The sequence below is a fragment of the Pagrus major genome, chromosome 4 (genome assembly GCF_040436345.1).
Source record: "Pagrus major chromosome 4, Pma_NU_1.0".
Taxonomy (NCBI): Eukaryota; Metazoa; Chordata; class Actinopteri; order Spariformes; family Sparidae; genus Pagrus; species Pagrus major.
The window spans coordinates 34,884,025-34,911,843 of record NC_133218.1 but is presented as its reverse complement, the minus strand read 5'-3'; the positions used below and the strand labels follow the sequence as shown (position 1 = coordinate 34,911,843).

Sequence of the window (27,819 nt, the reverse complement as noted above, 5' to 3'; positions counted from 1 at the left end):
TATGATTTACTGTAGTGCAAAGCCAAACTGTGCGTATTATATTCAGTTAATAAGATAAAACTAGTTAAATGTCGGTCTTACTCTCCATCAAACTGACTTTCGCACACTTCTTTCTCATTGCTATTTTTACAGTTCTGAGTAAATGACCACTGCTGACGATCTCTTTTGGTAATGATACAATCATGAAAGGAATAGTTTAGCGTAGCGTAGCACAAACAGCAGAGGGAGAAACAAGTCAAAAGTAACAAAATCAGCCTCGGCACCTCCGTGACTCACGAAATTAAAAAAAAAACAACATATAATAGGTTAATCTAAGCTAACTGGCTGCTTGCTTCAGCTTCATGTTTAGCCCGTGGACATGAGAATGGAGGTGAAGAGTAAAAATTGAGCCAAAACTAATGAGAAAACACTGCATGAGAGCCTCCAACACCCTCAGAGAAACAGGTGTCCAAAGCATTTCTGGTGCAAAACTGTGCATGTTGCCATATTGTTTGAACTATTGCAAAGCTGTGACATTTGTTTGTGCTTTTATGAATTAAACAGCTGTAATTTTACTGCATTCTGTCCTCAAAGACTGTTTAAAGATAGTTAAATGTATAATTATCATCGTGAACATAATTTGTAATACTGAGGACATTTTTGTTGAGTATTATAATCTGTCACTAATTGTAACAAAGTTGTAAAGTATGTATGTTAAGCAGTTTAATGTCAGCAGTGTTTGGTAACAGGATGTTATACTGTGTAGAAAACATGACAAAATATTAAGAATAAATAAAAAAAATACCAACAGTGAAATAAAAAGAAGAGTAACAGACATTTTTTTGCAGTTAGCTACAAAACCACTTTATTGAAAAAGCAGATTATGTCATCTACAGTTAAATGATACGTCCCGATTTTTAATACATTAAATAACTTTAGACTTTTTTCATGTTTAGATAAATAGATCTAGTTTCCTTTTTTTTTTTTTATGAACCATCTAGGTAATCAAAACACTTAGCGATACAAAAAGATGTGTGACAGGTGTCGAGATGTGCTTTGCTGGAACTACCAGTATAGGAGAAGAAGGAAGTCTTCTCTCTTTCCAAGTGATTTTTGACAGAAAAATAAAATAAAAAACTAGCCTCTTTATGTACAGGGTAACTATCTGTGTGCTATGCAATAGAAACTGAAGTAGTACTTTTTAAAAACAGGTGAATTAAGACATCTTTAAAAGGGGATACACTCTGATCTTGTTAAGTTTTTTTCTTGGGGAGGGGGGGGGGGTTGATATTGTGCAGACAAGTTTCCAAAAAAAATGCCTCATTCTTCAAGTATGGCACACATGACTGGACCTGAACCCCTGTACAAAGCTGAGGTTAATCAAATAACAAGGGGGAATGTCTCACATATGCAGTCCTTTTACAAAATATCCAACCGGGGAGGAGAACAAACACTTATCATTATTACATTCGAATGAAATCTCATCACATCAGGTTACATTAGAAAGCACTTTTCTGCCTGTGGTGACCCCTGCCTTCAGTCTGTCTTTGACACATTCAGTAGTATTTATTCAGACCTGCGCGTACAGTAATACAGTATGACTAAGAGCTGGGCCAGTGTTTGTGTGCAAGATAATTGGTGACTGTTGTATTCTTGTTTGAGTACCAGACGGGTGGAGTTTGCTACAGTCAGACGATTATATATATCAGCTACTGGAACATAAGTGTGAAACCCCACCGATAAGGTACCAGACAGGAAGGAATTGAGACACAAACATCTGGAAGAAGGGATGCGATGAACGAACGCGGTCGTCAAAATCAATCAGCGAGGGCAGAGGTCATTGTGCTGCGCTGCCCTGCAAACACAGTGAGGTGCATGTGCCATGGCCCTGCCACCGGCGCACACTCACACACACATGCACACACACACTCTCTCACACATTTACACTATTTGCTTATATTTGAAATAAGCACATGTAGTTGGGGTTTATCTGCATACATGTGCAGTTTTCCTCAAAAACAGTTGTTCCCTTAAATATCTGACAGGAGAAAGATCTACCGAGCGCCAATCCTGCACCACCGTAGCTCTGAATTTCATGTCGTTTTTTTTTTTTGTTTTGCACACATACGCATTCACACAACGCACACATGCAAGCGTCTGCCCCACACAGACGCACACAACCAGCGAGGGAAACTTGAGAGGACGCCCCTGAAAAAACCCCGGGTGGGACCAGCAGCTCCGGGTTTCTCAGGGACCGTTCCTCCCCAAACACAGCAGCAGCAGACTGCGAGACACACACACACATACCTGTTCTGTCTTAAGGCATGCGGACAAGTGGAGGTTCCTCATAGTTAACGCACTGTGTTCTCAGTGCTCACATGACAAAAAACCAGTGTCTGGAAAACAAACCAGGAAACAGTTTCCTGAACAGACCTGGTGCAAAAATATATATTCAATTGTGCGATTCCTCTTTGAGTACCAGACGGGCCAGATGCCACACTCAAGACGGTGTCGGTGACAGGAAACTACTACAGTCGACAGAAGTTTCATCAGCGAATGCTTGAGGGTTCTGTTTTTAGCATGGAAAGTTATAAATAATTACATAAATATAAATAAGGAAATGATCCATTAATGATTTTTTAGTCAGAGGTCTGGCCCACACAACATGTTGTCTGTTTGTCGCACAACTACTGACACTTTCACATATCATTTTTCACATACTAATGTTCAGCCAAATCTTCAAGAGCTCTTCTGTTTCTAAAAGTAAACTACATGTAGTTTAAAGCACAGAAATCTATTTTGGGGCATATCTCTGAGGGAGAACAGTTTGTATTTTCTATGATGACTGCTGAGTGTCTTTTAGTGTTCCAGCAAAGAGCCTTAATCTTAGTATTAAAGACCAACTCCTAGATAAGCTCTCGGATTAGAAGATTAAGTTTAAATCGTAATCTTCGAGCTCTGTGTGATCACTTGGCAAAATAGTAGCACCCTTTCCAGAAGGTCAGAAAAGTCTATAGATGCAGTACATGAAGGTCGTGTGTTTAAGAATCTGTTTTAATATCCTGCTTTAACCAAAGACAGTGAAATATAACAAATGTAGCTGTCTACTAAGAGGAACACATTTGTTGCCAAAAAGGTGATTTGGGGCTCGAATGGTCTGATACTCAAAGTGGAATTGAACAATTGAATACGAATGCTGTTTGAGCCAGGTCCGCTCCTAACAAAGCCTGCGTGGTTCTGTGACCCACCGACAGACACGGAGCGGCTCTGCGTCCTGGAGGAGAAATGATACAACAGACCCAAAATCTTCAGAAGCTTCAGACTGCGTGACACGCAGCGTGTTTCACTTCTGAATCTATCGCGAGCGCGGCGACAACGAAAAAAAACGAAAAAAAAAAAAAACAGAGACAGAATCTACATCTATGATCTTATGTGGAAAACATCTGCAAAATATATATTCATATATAAAAGACAATCTATGTGCATCTAAAATTTTCTTTTTTTCTGTCATAATATAATCATTAATTAAGACACTGCTTGTGAATCTCTCTCGAGGTCTCGTCTAAAGACTTCTAAGTGGAATGTCAGTCGGTCCTCTGGGCTTGTGGTGCTACGGTGCATCTGTTATTTCGGGGCGGTGCAGGATGAGGAGCGATGAGTTAATCGTTTCTACTCCCAGCCCTGCGTCATGATGCTGGGTGTCCTTTGCATAGCCTTTTAGCAGGGCTCCATTTCAGTGTTAGAAGCTGCACGGAGAGAGCCTGCTCTGAAGGCACAGCATGCCCACCCTGGGGTCTGTCCGGTCCAGCCAGCACTGGCATGTAGCGGGGCTCGTTCCCTGGCCTTCCCCGACATCAGCAGCGCTCTCTAGACGTCCACTGCGGTAAACCGCTTCAGTCAGAGCACGGGAATGAAAAAAACATGGAAAGGAAGAGAGGGAAGCGTGGAGAGAGACGATTTTGCGTTCTCTTCCTACGATCCAAAAACCCTCTCTTTGATGAATGTGCAGGGGTCAGGAGGTGTGACGTCATCAGGGGCCTCTGGGTGAGCCGGCGTGTTGGCTTTCAGGGTTTAGGCACCCCAGGGGAAGGGGGGAGGAAAGGACCACAGATGGAGGAGGAGGGGGACCCTTTTTTTTCCCAGCCCTGTCATGACCACAGGGCTTGTGGTGGGAGCTGCGCAGTGTGTGTTAGTCCACGGCCCGGCCGTCCAGTTGAGGACAGGGGCGGCAGCTCAGAGGCTTCCCTGGAACTGCTGGAGGGGGCGCAGGCCTTTGTTTTATCCCACTGCTGGTGTCTTGGATCACCTGGGAGGCAGGGCTCAGTTGCTGCCCGCCCTCCTCCCCCTCACAGCTCTGTGACATGGAGGGGGTAGCTGGGGGGCATGTGGGCAGGGACCTGCGACTGGAGCCGGTGGATGTGGCAGCCGTGGCAGAGCAGGTGGCCTTCCAGTGGATAACAGCGGTGGCCCTCTTCGTCGTTTAGCTGGAGACCACAGTCCTGAAAGAGAAACAATCAATCAGTAAACCCAAAATCTATTTAAAGGAATAGTTTGACGTTTTGGGAAAATGGTTATTCGCAGAGAGTTAAATGAGAAGGTACGACTCTCTGCCTCTCTCCGTTAGGTTTTGAAGGTACAGCCCATGGCCGGTTAGCTTAGCTTAGCATAGACTGGAAACAGGGGAAAACAGTTATCCTGGTTTAAACATTTATCTATTCCTTTCAGTTCGAGTCTGCTAAATTACCACATATACTGTTATATAGTCAGGTACAGTGAATTTTAAGAAGAAAACTGTAATTAGTCAGGGTGAGTTTTTATAAAGGAGTGAGGGTTCACTGAGGTGCAGGACGGACTGACGCAATAACGCTGTGACCTCAGTCATGAGATGTCGTGCTCGACCCTCGTGGTGACGACAGCGCTCAGCCTGAGTGATACCTGTTCCCGTCACAGACAGCTGTGCATGTTCAGATGGGTCAGACGGTCCTGTCCTGTCTCGTGTATTCGTTGTCTACAGTTTCTCTTATAAATGTTCGTGTTGGTTGACGCGGCAAATTCCATTTATTTATGAATGAACACACTGAACCTTGAAGCTGCGGAGGAATTCTGCGAACCCCCCCGAGGTAGACCCTGAACATGCTGGAGGGATTACGTAAACTGACTGCTGTCCTGATTCAGACCTGAATAAGCAGCTGGAAAATTCATGTATTATGAATGAGTTTGCACTCACTGTATCTTCTGCTCAGTATTGTTGTCTCGTTAAGTTGGGAAAGAAAAACAACCTCGGAGGCATGTGTTAGAGAAATCTGAAAAACGTGATAGTTTTTTCCAATATGTCATGAATTTACCACCTCGGGGGTGATTCAGCTCTGGACTTTGCCCTTCCTCTGTCCACAACCACCCGCCCACCCCTTCCACAACTCGGCTGAATGATTACCCACCGCTTACATAATGATCTGATACATTTCTATGAAGCGGTCTATCAATCTGTGCTTTTCCTGCTCATGAGCACATCTGTCTCTCGATTCAATATTCACTATGCAGAGCCAAAAAAAAATCATTTCAGGGTGGCATGAAGAATATTAATGTTGAAACTCCAAACATCTGACGGCGCAGAGTGGCAGGACGACTGCGATTTCACAAGGCTGGTTCGAGCAAAAACACGTCCCCAGCTGAGTTCAGAGCTCAACGCTGGAATGCGCTTCGTGAATGAGTCACAATGTTGAGCAGTAACCTTGGGTTGGTATCCGTCTGTGTGTGTTTTCTGTGTGTGTGTGTGTTTCATTCATTCCACAACAGACTGCAGCGGTGATTCACTCTCGCCACTACAATACAGAGTCTGGTCTCGTCCCACGATTTTGCAGCTCTTACCCAGGTTCACTGTGTCTGCGGGTCTGAGTGGATGTGCGCGATCCGATGTGTGTGGCTAAACAGTGTGAATTAAGTGTCGGTTTCACAAACAGCCTGAAAAACTGAATCATACAGAACGATGCTGAATTGATTCGAGTCAAATCACATGCATCGCAGACTGTTCTGACTCATACCCTGTGTGTGTGTGTGTGTGTGTTTGTTTTTGTGTGTGTGGACAGTGCACAGGCCTCACCTCGCAGTGGTAACACTCCACATGGTAGTCCTTGTCCATGGACACTACCCGGATGGTTTCCTCAGAGCCCTGTAGGGACAAACACACAGTGAGACGTTCCCGTTACACCAGTGTAGTGTAGAAAAGATACACTTGTTTCTTCATTTTTAAGTTTTATCTTATGATTCCACCAGAATTAGTGTGTATACGCAGGTTTTTTAAACGTAGGTAAACCCGCTAAAATAAGCTATCGATTCCTTTCCTGTTGCCAGGAGAGAAGTTTGTCTTTCTGTTTTTTTTCTTGTGCATCAAGTTTATCATCACAAACGTGCTGAAGTCACAGGGAAAGCAGCAGATCATACACTTCGTCAGACTAGATCAGGAAGATGTTTGACTTGTTTTAAAAAGTGTGAATATAATTCTGAATTTGTTTTATTCCTGAGCTGATGATGAAAGCAGCAAAGAAGTGTTACATCTCGCTTCTTTTTAATCTCTGTTGAGAGGCGCGAGAAGCAAGAGCAAGAGAGGCTCGGGCAGTAAGACGGACGCCACTGGCAATGTAACGGTGGTCACTTTTTAAAACATCATTTACTTCAGTCTGTCTGTGAAAATCAGCGTGTCTCGGGTGTTGTGTTTTCATCACAGCCAATAAACAACCGTGGCTACTGCAGAGTCATCTGACCCAGGAGTAAATACAGATTATACACATTCACATTAAAGACAAAAAGCCAGGTGTTGGTGGATGTTAGTGAGTTTTTTGTCAAGTGTGAAAGTGGAAAGATATCAGTACTTTGTCTGCTACATGGCATATTAATAGAAACCAAGATGATCATTGCCTGAGGCACATTTATCTCACATGAAAGGCTGAATTTTAAAAATGCTAAATATTCACTTTGAAAGAAAAGTCTTATCAGATGTGTAGCTTTGAATCTCCGTAATCTAGTCTGTAAATGTGTCTTCAGTTTGATAACTAAGGACTTCAGTGCGAGTTGTTAGCCAGCATGTGCCTTTATTGTTGTTAGATCTGCTCCTTACCTGGGCCGGGAGGATGGGCTGGTTGCAGGAGGCACACTTGGGAGCGAAAACCCTGTCATGAAAGTGACAACAAAAATTACAGACTGGAAAAATTTCTCTCCTCTTCTCTTTGAAGTGGAAATCAGTTGACTGTTTCTTCCACACATCGTGCACATTTTCCAGTTCAGACCAGGTCAATACGGAGCAGCAGGAGTAGAGCGAGTACATTTTGTGACAAAAAAAAGGGCTTTTCACACGGCACTTAGCCCACAGCGTTGAACAATCTTACTTACCTTCTACTTAACACAGGGCTTAAAGGTGCCGATGTGAAACAGAGTGTAAACATTAGTCATATGCTCCGACAGAGGAGTAGTAGAAGTGCAGTATGAATCATAAAGCCGTGAGCTTAGGTTATCCCAGGGTCAACTCTTGGCATACGGCTAAGGATATGCAGTGTGAAAAGCCCTAAACTGCCGTTTCCATGTTCCAAATCCCAAAAAATCCCTCGCTCGTGAGCCCTCAGTCTGCCGTGCAGTCATCACATTACATCACTGCGTAAAGCAGATCGATGTCATCCTTACGTGTGGTAGTCTTTGACACAGTAGATGTTGTTCTCGACGTCCACGGTGAAAGGCACTCCATCTAGACCCTCTTTACACACCACGCAGCGGAAGCAGCCAGGATGGTATGACTTGCCTAGCGCCTGGAGGATCTGGACGCCCACACACACAGACACACACAGGGAAGAAACACACACAAGATAACATTAAGTCTCGGGAGCGAGGCCACGGAGTTTATGCGGTATAATACAGCGGGGATGTTTCTTAAAGTGCAGATTAAAAAAGGAAGCTCAGTGACGGTGAAGTGATATTATGTGTGAACGACGGCCTAGATCGCGAGAAAATGAAAATTCTTACTTTTAATATCAATGCAACCTGTGTGCACAACGTCCTCGACTTATTAACGCCTCGAGAAGACGGGGAAATGTTTAATATAACACGTGCATTCACTCTTTGCATGAGGCTCTTACCATCTCCATGATGAGGTGACCGCACACGAAGCACTTCTCGGCCGTCTGCTGGAAACCAGAGTACTGTGGGTGAGACGAGACACAAAGGGTTTTATTATCCTCAGCAGTGAGTTCTGGAGGATTTTGTGCTGCCATGCAATCAGGAGAACGTGCACAGCTTCACGCCTGATGCATGAACTTGCTCCGGTCCACAGCTCATCTATAGAGGGTGCTGCTGCGCTCTTTAAATTAACAGGAGTTTGTTTCAGAGTTCTTTGTCTCTCAGCTGACACGTTCATCAGGCAGCGGTGACCTGTGGGCGTCTGACCGATTGTGTGTTTTCCTTGAGAAGGTTGCTGCTTCCATCATATCCACACACTTAAAAACATACAGTTTGCTATCTAGTCAACATCTCTCCCGGACCAACTGGGTGTGAAGTGCCTTCATCGATGGCTCCTTTCCCTTAAACCCCGAGCTCAGGCAGATAATGAAGGTGACCATCTGCAGCTCTCAGCCCACTCAGGGTCGTGACCTGATGACTCGAGGGGGGCTGGTAGAGGAGACACAGCTACCAGGTGGAGGTGGGAGGTGGTGATTGGCAGCTGCCCCCCCTCTGCCTTGACATCCCTACTCCAGATCTACCATCTGCCACAAACCCCCCACCCTCAAGACATCCCCGGGGTGACGGGGACAGACTAGCAGAGTCTTAGCTGTGCGAGGGCGACGGAAGAAGATTAGTCTCATCCCGTCATCTGACCTCCAGAAACAGTTCATCACTGAGAGGCAGTGATTGCAAAGAGAGAAACAGGAATTTCAGTATTTCCTAACAGGTTCAACTCTAAGGGGAAGCTGGCGATAAACAGGAAGTACTGTCAGCAGATACATTACATTACGGGAACCTTTTGTAAGCTTCTTCCTCCATGATTTGAAATCATTTTGTCACATGTTGAGTTAAACTTAGAACATGAAGGCATCGACAGAGAAGGTCCTGCATCTGCCCTGCTAACCTGAAGCAGATGGACCGGGAGCCTGAGAGCTACAGCTGTCCTCTTCCCTGTCTTTAATTGCAAGTGCCGGAGAGCAGCTCGGGGGGTAATTGAGCTCCTTGGGGAAATTTGGGGGAAATTAGTGGGAATTGGAGGGGCGGCGCTAAACTCCTAATTGTAGCCGCGATGTCTGTTTCCTCTGGAGGGTTGCAGAATGTGGCCCGAGATCCTAATCTCTCGCTCTCTGCTCCAATCGCTCCTCTGTCGACCCGACCATGAGGCGATGATACGGCGCTACCAAAATCGATCACAAACACACAGGTGACTTACCAGGAAGTCCTCCTCGCAGTAGACCTTCCCGTTGACGTTGTAGAACGCTTTCCCTCGCAGCCTCCGCCCTGCGAAGAAAGACACAAAAATCCTTCATATTCAAGTACAGTTGAAGCAAAGTGCTGCTGCAGATACACAACATAGCCAAAAGTAAGTGGACACCCATTTCAGGTACTTTTACGGCTGTTTTCCATAGTTTGGGCAAGATTCCTTTAAATATATCATACTGTATGCCTCTCTCTACTCGACAACCACAACAGCAGGTCAGTGTCGGAGCAGATGGCTGACCGAACCTAAGTGACATCCTGCCTGCGCCTCCGTTTAATTGCTTTAACCATTGATCCCGATAGGAATCCATTCACAACTCATACAAAATCAATACAGCAGGCTGCTTTCCAAACCTCCCCGCCCCCAAAACCTTGCCTATTCCCCTTCCCTGCCATTGTGTACCCTTCACAGACAGACCGACAATAGCAGCCTGGAGGGGAGGATGTCCCTAACTTTGACACACGCATGAACACCAACGCTAAAACAAATCAAGTGATTAAAACTGGATAATTCGATCCAAACATCGCTGCTAATCATGCGCGTCATTATCGAATAAAAACTCAGATTTTCTCGGCTGCAGGATCCCAACTTTCGGTGGTCTTTTGTCATCATTTTCGACATTTTTAAAGACTATAAGAAGTGAAAACAGTCAAAAGTTGCAGACAGATCTACACCTTCGAACACATCTACAGGAACGGGGGGTTACACCACAGCGGGCTCAGGTTCAGCATACTGAGCTTCCAGCTCCGAGTGTTGAATTCCTCTGGGTGAGTCTTCATTCATCAGAATCCAAGTCTGAATCCAATCTTAAAAAGAAATTCTGCTGCGGGCTGGCTTCTGCAGCCCCCTGCCATGCACCCCTTACAGCTCGCCCATTCAAATTCATTTAACAGCAGCGGTGTCTCTCTGGCAGCGCGATGACTTCACCCGAGCCTGGCAGACGAAGCACACGGATCTCATAAATCTGCTGGATTAGTCAGATTTAATTGTCGTCCCGAGCCACCATTGATTTTATGGGTGTCCCAGCATGGGTGTCCCAGCATGGGAAATCTGCCCCCCTCCCTCTCTCTCTTTTTAACACTGAAATTTATGCAATCGCTGTATTTCACACACAAACACGGTGTCACAATGCCGGGAGATGGCAATACATTAACACCCACATAAATGGCTGGAGCAGCCGAGGAATGCTGTCCACACAATAGGTGAGACTTTTAAGACTTTGAGACTGAGGAGCAATTAGCATTTTGGTGGCGTGGAGCAAAGAGAGAAAAGCAGGGAATCGAGGATGAACGCCATGCGAAGCGACTCTTCAGAGACACTGTCTTCAAAAAAAACGGAGACTTTGTAGAGGCTGGACTCGCAGGAACAGTGAGATTATAGTGAACAGTGCAGCAGCAGGGGCTGCGAGGTGTTGCTGTGTGCTCGTCTGTGGCCTCTGCTCTGGAGTTTGGGGTCTGGAAGGTGAACACAAAGGCCCCAGCGCTGATGACTGTGTGGAGCGCTGCTAGGGGAGCGGGCCGACTGAGCAAACGGGGACATTCTTTCTGCCTGAGGTCACTAGCTGGTCCCATTCAACCCCCCACACCTCTCCAACACCCGCTCTCTGCCCGCTCCCCTCACCGAGAAAGGGAGGGGGGGAGGGCTCCATGCCTGCCTCTCTCTCCTCTGGCCTTTTGTCACCAGACAGAGAGCCTGAACCTCATCGCAGCGCTGCGACTGATAGAACCGGCGGCTCTGTTTACAAGTTACTATCTGTCTGGAAGAAAGTCAGAGTTCTGCTAACTTAGCTGTGCAATGTGAAACCCAAATATAAACCTAACGAACATAATCTGGAGCCTCATATCAGTCTCACAACAGACAACAACATTTCTTTAATCATACGTGGTTGGAACCACAAAATGATTAACGACGACGTAATGATGACTGATTTTCTCCCCTCGCTCTGGACGCTTGTTTTTACGGTCGCAGTGTTTTAACGGCGAGGCTTTGAGGCCCTGACCTCTGCACTCTGTGACGCTGGCTGCTTGTCATTTTAAGGAAATAGAGCTCATTCTGCTAATGCACTAATTTTTTGAATGATGGTGTTGCCATGGAAATGAGCGCTGGTCTGGTGAAAGAGGACCAACGTGTCACCAAGGCGAGGGTTTTTTTTTTTAATCGGCTAAATTTCTCTCATGTGTAGCAGTTGTGTCGAGTCTGTTCACACAATCAGGAACTGGAACTTCCATCAAAATTCACCGGTTGAAGGGTTTTCCAGGTGTTCAGACCAAAAAAACATCAATGCAGTGGTCTCAAAGAAATGACTGAGGGGGCTGAGAGCCTTGGATCGTGAGGGATATGTGGTTTTTTGCCATGGTGACTGAGATGAAATTACAGGTAGCTTTTCAGCTGGAGCAATAACCCTTTACAATACAGCAGTTGACACCCTGGAGTGAATTCTTTATTGGTACTGAAGAAGGATTTTCAACCTTGTTTTCTAGTCTCAAGTTGTTTGTTTTTTCTTTCATGCCCTTTAAAAAGATCAGACTTTATTGTTTTATCTGTTAAAGACAATCTTCTGTACCGGATGCAAGTTGATGCGTTCTTGCTCTGAACAAAGTTTCACTTCATCCAAAAGAAACACGTTCTCTCTATCGAATGTTTTTGGCTCAATAGAAACGGTTAAAGTTTGGGTGAAGGTAGTCTGACTGACTGGATGTAGACTATTGACATGCAGCCCGTCACTGGGCCTGTTTCAGGGTGCATTCCCCTCCTCCTAACACTGTCTCTGTGTTACTGTTTTCAAAATCTCGGTGGCCATTAGGGGTGTAAATCGCAGTTTCACCACGATATGATAATATATCGATTCTTTGGACAACAATGTGATATTTGCCAATATCACAAAGTCTGCCACGATACGGTTTCGATTCAGTTCGATACAGGAGGCCTGCGATTGATATGAGATTATATCATATCCACATTTAACACAATCAGTTACCTTTATATCAACTGAAAAAAAAGATATATCAGTTGCACATGGAAAAAGATATATCAGTTGCACATGGACGAATGAAGTGACTCAGACGCGCCGTGGGAATTTCAAAATAAAGCCGTATCTCAACGATGGCGGCGATATGAATCGATGTTTTCACTTTGCGTCGATGCTATTGGATCGTTGATCATTGAATATATCCATCCAGATCAATGTGTCATTACACCCCTAGTGGTTACATCAAACAACAACCACCTCCAAGCGAGCGACCCACACGCTGAAAGTGACAAGTGACTCTGACACTAACCTGGAGATTAACGGTACAAACGTTAGAAAGCTAGTAGCTGTTTCCTTTACCTTTGTGGGGTTTTAACCATTTTAATCCCAGGGCCTGTCTCCCCATGTGCAAAACAAGTTCCCCCCGACACTTTAGCAGGATCACCATCGCTGCATCCTGGGTTTAGCGCAGTCTAAGACAAAGACGAAGACAAAGTGTTTTTCTTTACCCTATAACAGAAGGAGAACTGTGCTGCCAGACCTTTCTCCAAGTTAAAGTCAGCAAAGATGACAGGATTTCTTTATGTGCAGTCAGATAAAGGTCCATCTGTGAGGTTCAGCTCCAGGCAAATAAAGTCAAAGCTTTAAAAACAGAGACCACTTCAGCCAAAGAAAGCAAACCTCCTCTCTATGGCAAGCTAAGGTCGCACGTTTACCAGTCTGATGTTCGAAAATGTAACGTTATGAACTGTTATGACCTGTTATGACCTGCTGGAATGACGACCTTTAGATAAGGTTCAACCGCGGGGGTGTGTCGCGCCTAAATATGGAGATGAACAAGGCTGCCATTATGAAAGCAGGACCCGTATGCTGTGGCGAAAAAATATTCCTATCAAACATTTTAAATACTTATCTACCGAGACCAGCTTAAAAGAGTGAGTCATATCAGGTCACATTCCTTGTAGAAGTGTTTGTCAACTTCCTCTTGGTCAGATGCCTGTTGGTGTGAGACAACATGTGATAACTGTTCCTCTTTGTTCCTTCTGGTTTAATCATTTTCAAGATTGCTCATGTTGACGTGAAAATATATATGTGAAAATATCTTCCCAACTGTCAGGATGAGGGATGAAAATATGAAGTCATTTCTTGAGTCGATAGTCGGCTGCCTCAACAATCGATTATGGATTAATCGTTAATTAATATATGAAATATGTTGGATCTGTTTCCTTTAGCAAACCACTGACATGATCTGTGTTTGATGTACAATCAGAGTCGGCTTCATTAGGAGATAAAAGACACAGTAAACATAAAATTACTTACTAACACAAAACAACGACTTTATTTTAATCGCAGAGCTCTCGTCTGCAACTATTCAACAACTGGCAACACACTCCAGCTCATACTGAGGCGACTACATGACCAAAATGTTATATCAGTTTGTGTCAAATGTCTTAGTAACTGGGGATTAAATCTGTAATCTCTGGATGGGCTGGTACATGGGCTTTTAATAACGTGTAACATAAAGTGTATGACATCTTCGATACTGCCTGATAGACCAAACGAGCAGTTTACAGTAGGCGCTGGCTGCAGCTAAACACCACAAACAATCACATCTGTGATTTCTGGCTGTGCAGTCAGAATGAGTAATGACTTCTGAGCGGACAATAACAGACCCAGACCTGCCGGCGTTCATGATGAAAGAGCTAATCGCACGTCAACATCACGTTTCATCCCCTCTCAGGACCGAGAGCAGAGTTGAGGACTGTGTTTCAACATGTTTTTGTAAAAATGTCCACACTAACAGGCAAACACAACAGGATGTCTTCTGTTATTTATACTTTATCACCAGAGTATTTATACCATAGCTTTGTCACGCTGTCACTGACAATAAACCAGTCGACTAGGAGGTACAGCTCTTGCTCTTGCTGGTGGGATGCATCACTCAGTCTTTCTGTTTCCTGTCTCTGGCAGAGAAACCGGAGCTGTGGCCAAACTAGAAGGACATATAAATTTGGTGATTTGCTCACAAAAGGAGCTTTTTATTTTTACACCATGCCTTGACAAACCTGTGCAGGCCTGCAGTCTCAAGTATTTTTGGAGAAAGGCGGGCAGCAGTGAGCATATCATCCACTGTGAATGATGCAGTGATTCACTCAAATCGGTGACACATCAACGTGTTCTGAACGGTTATTCCTGCCGTGCCCTCTCGAGCCGGGCAAAGCAACACTGAAACCAAAAAACACACATATTCCTGCACGGTGTCATGTCAGGCTCTGATTACGTGTGTGCTGGTATGATTCCCATATAAAATTATTTCAGACGCGATTGCAGGACATCATGATATTTTCAAACCTGTTTGATATTTGCAAGCAATTTGTCGGCTCTTTATTGAGTGGCCCAAAGTGGGCTCATAGCGGACAATGAGAGACAGATCTACAAAAGGAGGGGGGGAAAAAAAGACAGGACTTAGCCACATAGCTGGTGTAGCCTCTGGATTTGAAGTGCAGCAGTAGAGGGAAAGGCTGGTGGAAATGTGGTGACAACTGCGGAGTTAAACATGTCCTCGACTGTGCAGAAAAAGAAGCGATGTTGAGGAGAGGGATGAGAGACAGCTCTCTCTCTGTAGCTCAACTGGAAAAACAATGTTAATGATATCCTCCAGTCTGTAATGCACTGTTATTTTCTCATCTTGTAGCCTGAGTGCTTTGAGGATTTTATGTGAAATGTCTGCAAAAGTACTTTTATGTGCTTCAGAATTGAACAAAACTACTCCCGACAACCCTCCAAACACCATTAAACCTGTCCACGTCATGTTCGAAAAAGGACAGTAGGCTGACTTTTGGTACAGCAGCAGAGAAAACAGAGTGGCATCGCTAAAGAACAAACTAATATTGAGGCATAACGACGAGGTAACGGGCTGCGGCGCCGTGTGCTGGAGCTAGAAAGGCTCACATGCAGTCAACTTTTCATGCCAACGAAAAAAAGCTAAATAAATTAATCAACGGCGAAAATAATACTGAGCTGCGGCTCATATCGAGGGGAAATATTGTGACACATTTTCTAGTTGCGTTGTCGACTCACAGCAGCCTGTTATTATTTTTAAAGACGAGGAGGAAGTCAACTGTACGGCTGCCAGTCCAAACAAACCAGGAAAGGTTAAATCAAGGGTGGCAAATATACAATAATGCTCCAGGCTTGTTAGCATTCAGCTCAGTGACCTCCTGCTAATGAGAACACTTGTTGGTAGTTAACAAGCTACTGGATTTCACAACTATATATAGAGTGGTATGTATCTATACAGATGTTTGGATGTTAAAGATGAAACTTAATGTGGTTGATAGGAGTATCGCCTTACTCTTATCACAGCCCAATTATCTCTAATAACGCTGCTATACTTAGTGTGCATGTAAATTGTGTGCTTGGCACCTCCGGGAACAAAACACAAAAGAGCTATGGGTTTCTTATCTTTCCCATCTCCGCTGCCTGGCACATGCAACTGGTGGCAGTGAAAGATTTGAGGAATTCGAGCCCCTGAGCTCTCCACCGCTGCCAGTGCTTTCAGAGGCCATTCGGATTACTGTAACACAGAAATGAGTCATCAGCCTTGCGGTTGACAGTCTGTTCATCCAGCCTGAAGCAGCATGTTTATTTATTTTTTTCATTTTCATTATTTCATCCAGAGAAGGCGTGCTTATTTTCAGCAACACTCTGACTTAGAGTCACACGGAAATATGATTTCACTCCAGTTAAAGTGCATTTCTGTGTGGAAAACAGACCCGGTGACTGTCCTGCTGCTGTTAAAGCAGCAGAGGGGACACAAATACTTTGTTTAATGGCGCTTTAAAATAGTAGCTGTGAGAGGAGGGAGCAGTGCTCTTTAACATTTTGCATAAAAACGTGCCTCAGCAGATGTACTTTGGTACAAAAGAAATAATGATATTTAATGCAACTCTTAAAAGAGGAAATCCAAACGGCTTTGACCTCGGAAACCTGAAACCATTTCCACTTGTGTGCATGTGTCTGCACATGAACTTTGTGTGTTACTTCTCCGTGCATGTGCCGTTTAATGTGAGCCCATGCCAGTCCTGCCCCCTCTGATAAGCAGGTCTGGTACACTTTGTGACTGTCTGATTGAGGTCCTCCAGGGAAGGCTGGCTGAAGTGGAGGGGGGTAGTTTGCATTCTTGGCCATTTCATGAAAAAAGGGTGCAACCATGGGAGTAAGCCAAGAGGAGGGCTCAATTATGCATGGTTAAACAAAGCCCAAGGCTACCAGCGAGCAATGTCTCAGCAAACTCGGCCTCACTCTGGAGCTCCGGACTCCAGGAGGACCCCGACTCGAGAAGAAAAAAAGAGAAAGAAAACCAAAAAACAAACAGGAACATCGGAACGTAGCTCCTGATAAATCACCGGATTGTGTTATGACAAGTGCAGCCACTTTGAAACTAAACTTCTCAGAGGCCTTCAAAACACTAGCCAAAAGAAAACATTCCCATTCACACGAGGTCAAATGATACATCACGGAGTTTACGTTACCAATAAACCATCTCGAGAGGCGAGGTGGCCTGTGAAGCTATCAACGACGACCTGCGCTGAGCACAGAAAACGGCTTGTTAGCTAATCCTGGACACGATTCCTCCAATAAAAAGGACACAATAATTCTCTCAGGGAGCCGTCTGTGCTCTTTGTCTAACGGCAATAAAGTCCCACATAGCTATTTTAAGACGCAATCGCCCCCATCCTCAGAAGTAATCCAGTCATTCCTCGAGGAAATAATCAAATTATTTTTACAAACAACCTTTATTTTTGGAGTGTAAACAAACCCTAAAAACGGCACTTAGACCTGAACCAGGTCAGAGGCTACCCCACAACTTCAGCATCTGGCCCCTCTTTTCTTCACACACACAATAAATCGGAAAGAATTTGGCTTTGGTTACATGTAAATTATAGGCAGTTTCTCCCAGAGCCGGAGGGGGGTGGGGTCCGGGTGGAGGATCAGTATCCATGTATGCTACACATATGAATGGGAGCAACCTGCCTAAAAAGCTTTTCTCCCGACATCTTCCTCTTGTTTCCCCGGGAAACAGGAGAGGAGGGCTGGAGTCGAGTGACAGGGACGTTCAGCGCGCGCACACACACACACGCACACACTATCTATACTGTGAGCACAAGAACAGATTTAATTACAGTCTTAAAGACCAAATAATGTCGGCATTTCATTTCTTTGTTGCTGCAGAGAGAACTGAGCCTCCCTGTTATTCTACCAAATAGACTTCAGGCCGGAGGATCTTTTTTAAGCAGCCGATTGTTTTGATCCTGGGCCGTAACACCACCTCTGACAGAAAGCTGGTGATGCTAATGATAATTTTTTCAGCAGAGACAGCGGCGGGCTGAAGCTTAGAGCAACGTGGTATGAAAAAAAAAACACACTTATGTGCAGATGGTGAAGGTGGAAGGCAGCTGGACACAAACCGAAGCGTTATCCCACATTTTCCCACTGTTTTCTAAGTTTTCTGATATTGACTGACGCTGCATCAGCATCTGCGTTGTGGGATGCATCAAAGGCACGAACACATCTGAAGCGTCAGACTCGTGGATTTTCAATCACCTGAAGAGCGGCAAACAAACTTAAAGCCTCCAGACCTCCGATCACCCCTACATGTCCGCTCATTGACGGCTATTTTCCCCGGCTGGAGAAACAATCGACCAATCGTAGCTTTGTAGGAGAGATTAAGAACGGAGGCATCATTGTCCTGGGGCAGAATCAGACAAACGGCCACAAAGAAGCTTGGGTGAGATCGACACAGCTGTGCTTAAATCAAACTATGTCCTCACCCTTTGTAAAAAAAACAAAAAAACATGACCTGCTCATAGCAACTGTGAGCATATCTTCCCTGCAGACCAGAGGTTTTCAAAATGTGAGGGAGTGTTGCAGGATGTTGCACGGAGGCAGAGATGTGAGGCGAGGATAATGTGTGAGGCTGGTTGTTGTAGTTTGTCCCGATGATTCTGCCGGCTTATCAGAGGCTGCAGCTGCAGCGGCTGTCGTGGCACACTACTCATGGAGACAATTAATGTATTTAAAACCATTAGCACCCGATAACTACAACTGGCAACGACGTGCATACGCCTTACAGACAGGCACGGACATGATGCACATAACTGTAACTTATAATTCCCTTATCTCCAATGTCCATTTCAAATAAATGTCAGTGAATCTGCTTTGAATTCATTTAAAAGAGACGCTCCATATATGTCCAAAACCTGCCTGAGAATTATCTTCTTTTATAGCTAATAGCTAACTTGTAAACACAAATAGGCTCCAGCTGTAGCCCACAGCGTAACTAACTGAATCCTGACTGCAGCAACTACTTCTACTTCATCCTTACATCCTCCAAAACATCACTGGAACTCAAGAAGAAGAAGAATAGCAGGAGTGTTAAAATCTAATAATATTAACCTTTTCATGTTGCATTATAAATATTTATTAAAGCTTTGAATGTCAGATGGAAATGAGGGGTTTGTGGATGGTTGGTGTTGTGACGGTGTCAGTGTTTCGTTTAAATTCCCCTGAGGTGGGTCCCACTGTGTCAGACCTTGAAAAAACCCTTAGTGCAGACAAATGATGATGTCTGCGCTACTCGCTGTTCACTGATTGCAACAAAATATGAACATTTCCAGAACAGAGACTGGGTAGTGTGAACACAACGACGAAGAGAAGAGGAGTGGCAATTTGATTTAATTGGCTGGCTGAAAATAGATGACTGAAGCTGGTAATTTTGAGGTGCCAACATCAAATTTAGTGCAACAACTGTAAACTATCAGGTACATTTATACAGCATCTCTGGTCCACCAGTCTGGTCTCCAAATATAGAAAGCAGACGACAGGGGAAGCTGAAGGTACCAAATCAAATGCAGCTTCTGACGTTTCAAACCTGCTACCTGCAGCTCTACAGAAAAGTCAAGACAATCAAATACACAGGGCAGTCACTACTTCCTGTATGTTTAAAAAGGTCAAAACCGAAAAATGTTGGACAAAAGGTCTTAACACAAGATGTTGCTCTGACCGGCGGACTTGGCACCAGATCGGCCACTATGGTGAACGGCTGCGCTCACATGCCAGATGCACTGAGGTGATGACAGCCCACAGCTGTCACAGTTGTTTCACTACATCGAACAGTTTGACTTACCACAGGAGCAGCAGGTGAAGCAGTTCGTGTGATACAGGTTCCCCATGGCCTGGCAGGCTTGGCTGGCTCCGTACACGCCCTTCCCGCATTTGACGCAGATACCTGTTAGAGACATGCGGTCAGTTAGTGGACGTTTTGTGTCCTGAGCACAGTACTTGGCATGCAACAGTGGAAGAAGAGCTTCTCTCCTGGATATCTCCTGGGAATCATTTAGAAAACACATTATTTTTTACCATTGTTATAATTACACATCATCCTAAAGACCAATGCTATGCTAACAAGTTTAAGACTGAGTGGATGTTGTACTACTCATTGAAGGTGCCTTGCTAAAACGAGCGTGCACCATTAGAATCAAACAATCGCTGGATATTCTGACACTTTTGTTGGAGCTCTGCTGAGAAACTTATCAAAAAAGCAACTCTGCCAAGCCATATCTGCAAAAAAAAAAGAAGAAAGAAAAAAGTTCTACTTCCCTCCACTGCTGTCGCTTTTGAAGACAAACGTCAAAATGAAACTCAGAGATGTCAAAACGTGTCAAGCTCCGAAATCAAACTGTGTCAAACAATAACCAGCAATTACACACACACACACACACACACACACACACACACACACACTCTATTTTGAAGGAGAGACGTGTGAGTAATATTTCTTAAAATGATTTCCATCCAAACACATGCATTACATCACACCGTCTGAAGGCAGGACTACTACTTGACGATCATATTAACATACTCTGGCAGGAAAAGCAGTGGAGTGGTGAGGGGATTGTCAGGAAGGCCAGACACAATGTGTGCACCACCAACAACTTTGTGGTGCAGTACTCAAGAAAATAGATTTTCAGGGCCCTTATGCGAATATAATGTGCTCCAAAGGTTGCACAAACAGCCATTTTCTCTGCAACAACACTGATGACACGACCTTGTTGTTCTTAATGACAGCTGTAGCCATAACAGTATTGATTTTGTGGATTCAAAAGAGCAGCATGTTGTCTGCTCACGTCTGAGTGTCACCATGTCCAGCAAGTCGCCTACAGTGAACCACACAGGACAGGGGTCGCGTTCATGCACAAGAGTACAGCTCCCTGTTTGTCCTTTGTTTTTAATATCGTGAACATCTCGAAGATCTAGTTAAAAAAAAAAGTCTGCGATTTGTAGATTTACATGCAGGAGCATAGATGGAGCTGCAACTATTGATGGATTAGTTGTTGCTATTTTGACGACTGATCAATTGGTTTTGTCTCGTCAATGAGAATATTTTCTACACTTATCCATATTTTTCACCATTGTCTGATATTTTATAGCCTAAACGACTAACCGATTAATTGAGAAAATAATCATTAGTTGTAGCCCGGCAACATTCAGAGCAGTTTTACCACCTTAAGAAAATATTTTTTTGTATACGACAAAATACGCCTGACCACTATGTTGCACTTTTACCATTAGGGTGACATTAGCGACGCACTGACCAACCGAGGTCAGAATAACCCAGCGAGCCACAGGTACACAAGTGCTCCTACTTTAGCCTAAATCAACCTGCTCCAGAGAGTATGATGAAGTTATGAAATGGGGGAGGGGACAGTGGCATAAAACTATCTGGATGTAGCAGCGGCAGCAGACTAACGATCTCTTAACTCTCACGCACAGGACGACCTCCACTGGGGTCACATTCCTCAGGGAGTGCAGGGTCAAAGCCTGGGTGGGGTGAGTCCAGGGTCACAGTGCCGACAGGACACAAGATCCCGACAGGGAGCTGCTCACCACCACCAACACCACCTCCTCCTCCTTCTCCCCCTACAGATAAATTATTCCATATCTTGGATTTAGGATTCAGAGCAGGGACACGCTTTCTGTGACGTAATCGTGGGAATTCCCGGGCTATCTAAAGCAATAATATCCCTTTCCCAACAGCTCCGGTGCAGCAGTGACATTGTAGGGAACAGATAAAGGACAAGGGTACAATGAAAACCACCTGCCGGTTACATGTCTTCCCTTTTAAACCTGATTAAAAATTAATTCATCGGAATCAAAGTCAAATATTGGCGTTTCCTGGCGAGACCTGCACTCGTGACTTCACTCAAGCACTCAGCAAAGATAAGAGAACATAATGGGCGATAAGAACACAACGAGTCAACTTATAATGATCTCAAACTATTTCTCTAAAATAAAAGTGTAAATGTCATCCTGATAAACTTACATGATTCATCGCTGCGTGGTTTGCAAGAGAGGTAACGTTTTTCTATCATCTACTTGAATCAGAAACATTAATTTTATGCGTTAAGTGGAACATTAAAGGATAAGAAAGTGTCGGAGGGAGAAGTCTTTCGTCTGACGGATATAACCGTGCGCGTGCTTTCGTTCAAAACCAGCGTTTTCCCAGAAAATGTTACAAGGCCTGTGGTTGGAAATTGACTCTACGGATTAACCCTAGATATCAATCCCTGCTCCCATTCACACATACGCCATGCATGAAATGTTCCTCCATCAATGCAGCTTGGGTGAACATTAGGCCACTGTGTAAACAGAAGACATCTTTATCGACTAAGAGCCTTTTTATTTTTATGAGAAAATCGTGCACACACTGAACATTTACTCCCAGTTAATTATACATGCTTCATTTGGGTCGGATAGCATTTACTAAATGTTAATTAAACCTTCTTTCTTTAAGATTCTTGATTTGAGTTTTCCTCTCCACTTCAGCAGCACAAACAGCTTAACCTGTATATGTTAAATTGATCTGTATCGCATGTAACACAGGCGCCCACGACCACGTAACATGCTGAATTTAGATCCTGGTTCTGTTTTTCTGATCGATCTTGTTCTTTTCTAGTGCGACTGTATCTATCTTTTACTTTGCTGGATCACTTTCTGCCACTGTCACGACCTAATTTTCCCCTTTTACCTCATCTCATACTTAAATCTCAACTCTTAATCTTATATTATTGCATGTGGCTGATGAGTGTTAGGTTTAGTGTTAGATAAGCCAAAACGAGCCAGACCATGACCATTCCTCCTGTAACTGTTGCTGCATCAGAACAACACACTTCCTTTTTTTGGCGATGACAACAATGGACAAGCTTCTTTCGCTGTAGCACCACTCCACAGATTGTGAACGTTACTGGGTGGAGTTGCAGATTTCATCATTTGTCCTAAAATAATTAACAAACTCTGTATTTTTTATGACTCGTCTCTCTAGTGTCATCCTGCCTCCTGTCGCTTTCATACACTGAAGGTTTCCTCCGGGATTTCAACATGTATTCACGTGAACCAAACAAGCACGACCGACCAACTGCACATCCGTCTGATGTCAGGTGTGAGATAAGTGTGTAGACGGTAGGTGTGTGTGTCGTGTCTCCGTATTCTTACGCACAATCATTTAGCTTCACAATGAGGACATTCAGGCAGCTATATTTTAAAAAATCCTCCCTCCTTACTGTCTTATTTTTTCCATTTCTTTCCCACAGAATGAATCTACAGCCGTGCAATTACTGACACGGCTCTCTGGCTTTGACTCACTACCCAGCGGGTAAACTGGGGGAAAAAAGGAAGAGAAAAAAAGGATTATTTATTTATAAAGCCACATCGATTTACCTTCATTACTTTATTCCCTCTGGTTGCAGCTATACTGCGGTTTCTTAAAATAAAACTATGAAGAATGTGCTGGCAACACTGTCAAGATTTCATTTGTCAGCACGGGAAGTGTCTTATAAGTGAGGATGTGGGTATTTTACAGGACAGCGGGGGAAATGACTGAAGCTGCTCGTTTAAAAAACAGGATGCTGAATCCCTCATGCACCCATTTCATAACATGTCCATGTGGCAAGGACAGGATGTTGTGCATTCACTGGGGTTAAAAATAAAACGGCACCGCTCGATGCACAGACATCCCTGCACCTTTTGAACCGCACACTGTTGTTGAGATCGAGCTGTAAGGTTTGGTTTTTTCGATCGCACAGCTCGACGCTGGCTTACCGATGCTTCTGAGATTCACACTGATGAGTCTGATGATGAAATAAAAACAGAGGACGTGAAAAATACACTTTGTTATTATCATTGATACATCACTCGACTTCATATCCTCCCATCGCTGAACACAACACAGGACGTGCAGCGAGTCGTAAGAAGGTTCTCCACAGCCTGATTCATGAAACTTTAACCACCGCTCGCTGTGCGACTTTCACTTCCAGCGGCACAATATCAGAACCAGTCTCCAGATATAAGCCGGATACGTGAGGAGCGTCAATCAAACAAATGAAATGTAAAAATGGGTAGAGGGACGGACTGCATATTTTTTAGCTGCTGCTGGACACTTACGAACCTGTGCACGTCTTACGGGAGTGATTGGGTTACTGCACACGGAGCAGGTTCATTTATCTTTCCAATAAAAAATAATCACGGCCCCACCAAGAGCGCAGCAGATAGCCTTCAGGGCATCAAAGCCTGGAAATACCACGTCACTTGCTGGAGAGAGGTCTTCACTTGTGAGACATCTGAGAGTGTTTGACACATCAGAGGATACTGAGGGCTCAAAACTTAAAGTGAGGCTTAAGAATAATTACACATCCTATCTGATGTCAGCTGCAATTTGTGCATGTACAGTGTACACAAAGCACAAATGTGTCAGTGTGCTGTTCTCCATAAGTCAGCGTGTGTGTGTGTGTGTGTGTGTGTGCATGACTACTGCCATTATAATTCTGGGCAGGTGATCAGACTTGACCCCCACCAACTATGTCTGGCCCGCCAGCCAAGATCGTGTGCCAAGTGTCTGGTGTTGCCCGACTCCCCACTGGCTGGTTAATGAAGGGCTTCGCGGGGGAGTCAGGGCGGGGTGGTGGCGGTGGTGGTGGTGGAGGAGACGAGAGGAGGGGAGGGGTAAGGGGTGGGGTGGCCCTCCCCTCTGCCGCTTCAATTGCAGGCTTGTATCGGGCCAGCTGTTGATTCACAGCTCCTTCGCCACCACAACAAACAGAGGCCACACAAGGCAGAGCAGAGCCGAGCTGAGCCGAGCCGGGCAGTGTGGGACACTGGCAGGCAGCGCTGGGCCTCCCCAACCCCCCTTAAAAAAAAACAAAAAAACCTGGCGATCAATTTCTACACTGTCGCTACGGAAACAGAGCTGTCTCTATTGAGTGTCTGACTGCGTTTTTTCTCTCCCTCCATCTCCATCTGATTCCACCCTCTCTCCCTCTCTCTTCATTATCTCTCCCCCGCCTCGCCGTCCTTCCTCATTCCTCCCTCCCGTCTTCCATCCTCCTCCTCTCACCTGCTCCTCTGGAACAAATCAACAGCTGTCTCGGCCTCACTCTGAGCAAGTGCGCTGGCTATAAAACAAGCCACTGTTCTCCGGGCTGCAGCCATTTGTCTGGCTGCTAATTCAGAGGTAGACAGCAACTTCCTCAGCAGGCTTTTCTGTGGCCGCGTTACTGCCGCTGGTGAACCCCAACACATTCGGTCTCGCAGTTGCACCACCGACCACAATATGCACTCCTTCCTCCAGAATGATAACTGCGTTTTGCAACAAATCCAGACCGCGCTGTCCTGAATGACCGAAGGCTGTCTGCTGTGGCAGAACAGAAGGGTCCATTCAGCGAGGTGCAGCACTGTGCAAATGTTAGCTCTGCCAAGACAGAAATTAGTATTGCCCTGCAAAGCCACTCTTATCTGCCACAGAAGGACCTGTTAGTGGTAATGTGGCATAAGCGGGTTGACAAATAGACCTTGAAGAGATGACAAAGCTATAAATAACCCCTTCCTGCACAGAGAACAGCAGCAAACGCTATTGTCTTTCAATTCCAGTTACACATGACATTTCTCTGTAGTGCTGCTGCATGTTTGTTCAAATGCTGCCATGGAGAACTCATTGTATTCAGCAGAATAAAGCGAAACAATAAAAGGGAAACTTAATTTTGGGCTGTGTGCTTTTCCTGAGAGCAATGCTTCAGCCTTCACAGATACCTGCGAGGGCTGGAGGAGGACAGGGGGGACGGAGTCAGGGTGGGAGCATCACAGCCGAGCACAAAGCACCTGAGGAGAAGGTGTGTGTTACATGACAACATGTTGGTTTGCCCGATCTGAAGCTCAGATGCTGCCACCAAATGAAGTATTTTATATCAAGCAGGAAGCCACGAGCACTGGCAAATGTTCATGTTCTCCCAGGAGCTCTCGTTAGCCACAGAACCAGACCTCATCCTATAGAAAAGTATTGATAAGGGGGTGCTGGTCATTTTAACTCTGGTTTTAACCTCCTGATTAAGCATCAGATGTTTGCATGTCCTGATCTTTTGCTTTCTGATCATGTCTACTTGCAAGTTTTGAAAAAGACCCAAATGTTCATTAGAAACCAAACCTGAACTCCACACTACCTACCAAAGTATTCCTTCTTCATGTGCATCTCTAACTCCTTTTCCAGCTCCAAGGTGAGCGCCTCCAGCCGTCTCTCCGCCTGGCTCGGCCCACTCTCTCGGCTGGGGGTCACCTGGTAGGGCAGCTTAAACCTCTGGCCTGAGGACGCTGCTTTTGTGGATATCCCATAGCTAAATGACGACGGCGACCCCGCGGTCATCTCCGCAGTCCCCCCGGTCTGGGTTGACTGCTGCTGGGGCTCTGGCACCGACGACAGTCCCTGCAGGTGGATGCGGTTTTGGATCCCGTTGGAGTCTCCGAACTCCTGCAGCAGCGTGTCCTCGTGTAAACTGCTGCCCAGCATCGATGACCTGGGCGAGGGCAGCTGCAGCTCCGGGTAGGTGCTCATAGACCCCCTGGAGCTGCGGGAACTTCTGGAGCTGTGGCTGGAGATGCTGGAGCGCGGGCTGACCACGCAGTTTGCGGTGGTCCCCGGTCTTGCGCTCCCGTCCTGGCTGCAGATGCTGGACCGAGGACTCGCCAGCGGCGCTGCGTGCAGGATCGCCCCCTCCAGATCATGGTTGACCACGGGCCCGTACCGCGAGTCAGAGTAGCTGGACCTGGGGCTGGTGGTGAAGGAGTACTGGCTCGCCGTGCTCGACCTGGGGCTGGTGTGCCTCTGGTCGTAGCCCATGCTGATGCCGCTGGTGCGGTTGCTGCTGGGCTTGCTGCAGCAGTCACAGCTGTTCAGGCTGGCCCGGGGACTGGAGTGTTTACTCGTGTCGCTGGCGGTGCTTGCATAGCTGGATCTGGGACTGAGGACACTGTTGCCCTCACAGTGAACTAAACTAGACCTGGGGCTGGTGTACCTGTCCTGACCCGGCACCACTAGACTGGTGCGCGGGCTGCTGATGCTCGACCTCGGGCTGGCATGCTTGCTCTGCTCCTGAGAGGACAGGGAGGACGCGAGGCTGGACCGGGGGCTGGTGGCGTTGTACCTGCCGTCGTGGCTGCTGGTGATGCAGACACTGTTGCACCTGTTGCCGGGCAGAGCCACCGGTTTGTTGAGGGGCACGCCGTCGAAGGTGGAGCCGGTGCTGTACCTGTGGCCCTGCACCTCCAGAGAGTACCTCCTGTGCCTCTCGGAAGCGCCCGTGTAGCACGGCAGAGCCACTTCGGATTTGGTGCAGCAGCCCTCCTCATTATAAACCGCGTCTCTCTGAGGGGCACAAAAATCCACAGGAACGGTCCGGGCGCAGTTGACGGGGCGCACCGGAGCCGCGTTGTACACTTTATTCCCAGACGTGAAATTCTCCACGGTGTGATGCTGCTGGTGGAGCACAGAGGTGCCATTCATTGGCTTACTTTTATGCTCCGCGACCGCCGGAGCCGAAAAGTCCAAATCGGGGTTAATCACCAAGTCTCTCCTCGCGTTGTACATCCCGTCTTTGTAGGCATCGTACAGGGAAAGGTCCTCCATCAATTTACTGGCCCGGAGTCCCAGATCCTCCTGATAGTGCTCCATGTTGTGCTCCCGAGGCGAGAAACAAGTTCAGAGTGTGCTCCGCCAAACTAAGCGAGCACCGCGGAGCACTAATTGCATTTCACATGGAAATCAAAACAAAACGCGGCGGTTCAGCCTCGTTTACACAAAACCACCGACGGACGCACGAAGCTCCGCCGTGTGCCGCATCGTCTTCCCTTCTGCTTTTGCGCCCTTTCGCCCGAAAAAACAAACTCTTTCTCACAGTTTCAGCCGACAGGGGATACGTTTGTCAACTTCAGTTTTTGTTAAGTTGAAAGGTCTTTACAGTCAATGGCGCGCTGCGCGGAGGAATTTCCCCTTGTTGGTTTTTCCTCTAGTTTTCGCTCACGG

The 27,819-nt window shown here is 45.7% G+C and overlaps 1 protein-coding gene across 1 annotated transcript; it reads right to left on the bottom strand.

Annotated features, from left to right (window-relative positions):
* Positions 1–822: 822 nt before the first annotated feature.
* wtip (WT1 interacting protein) lies at positions 823–27,819 on the bottom strand. Its single transcript, XM_073464692.1, has 8 exons — positions 25,968–27,819; positions 19,603–19,704; positions 9,398–9,465; positions 8,103–8,165; positions 7,654–7,784; positions 7,094–7,145; positions 6,080–6,148; positions 823–4,478 (listed from the first exon to the last, which is right to left on the bottom strand). Exons 1-8 carry the CDS (start codon positions 27,466–27,468, stop codon positions 4,326–4,328), a joined length of 2,139 nt encoding a protein of 712 aa, XP_073320793.1. The 5' UTR covers positions 27,469–27,819; the 3' UTR covers positions 823–4,325.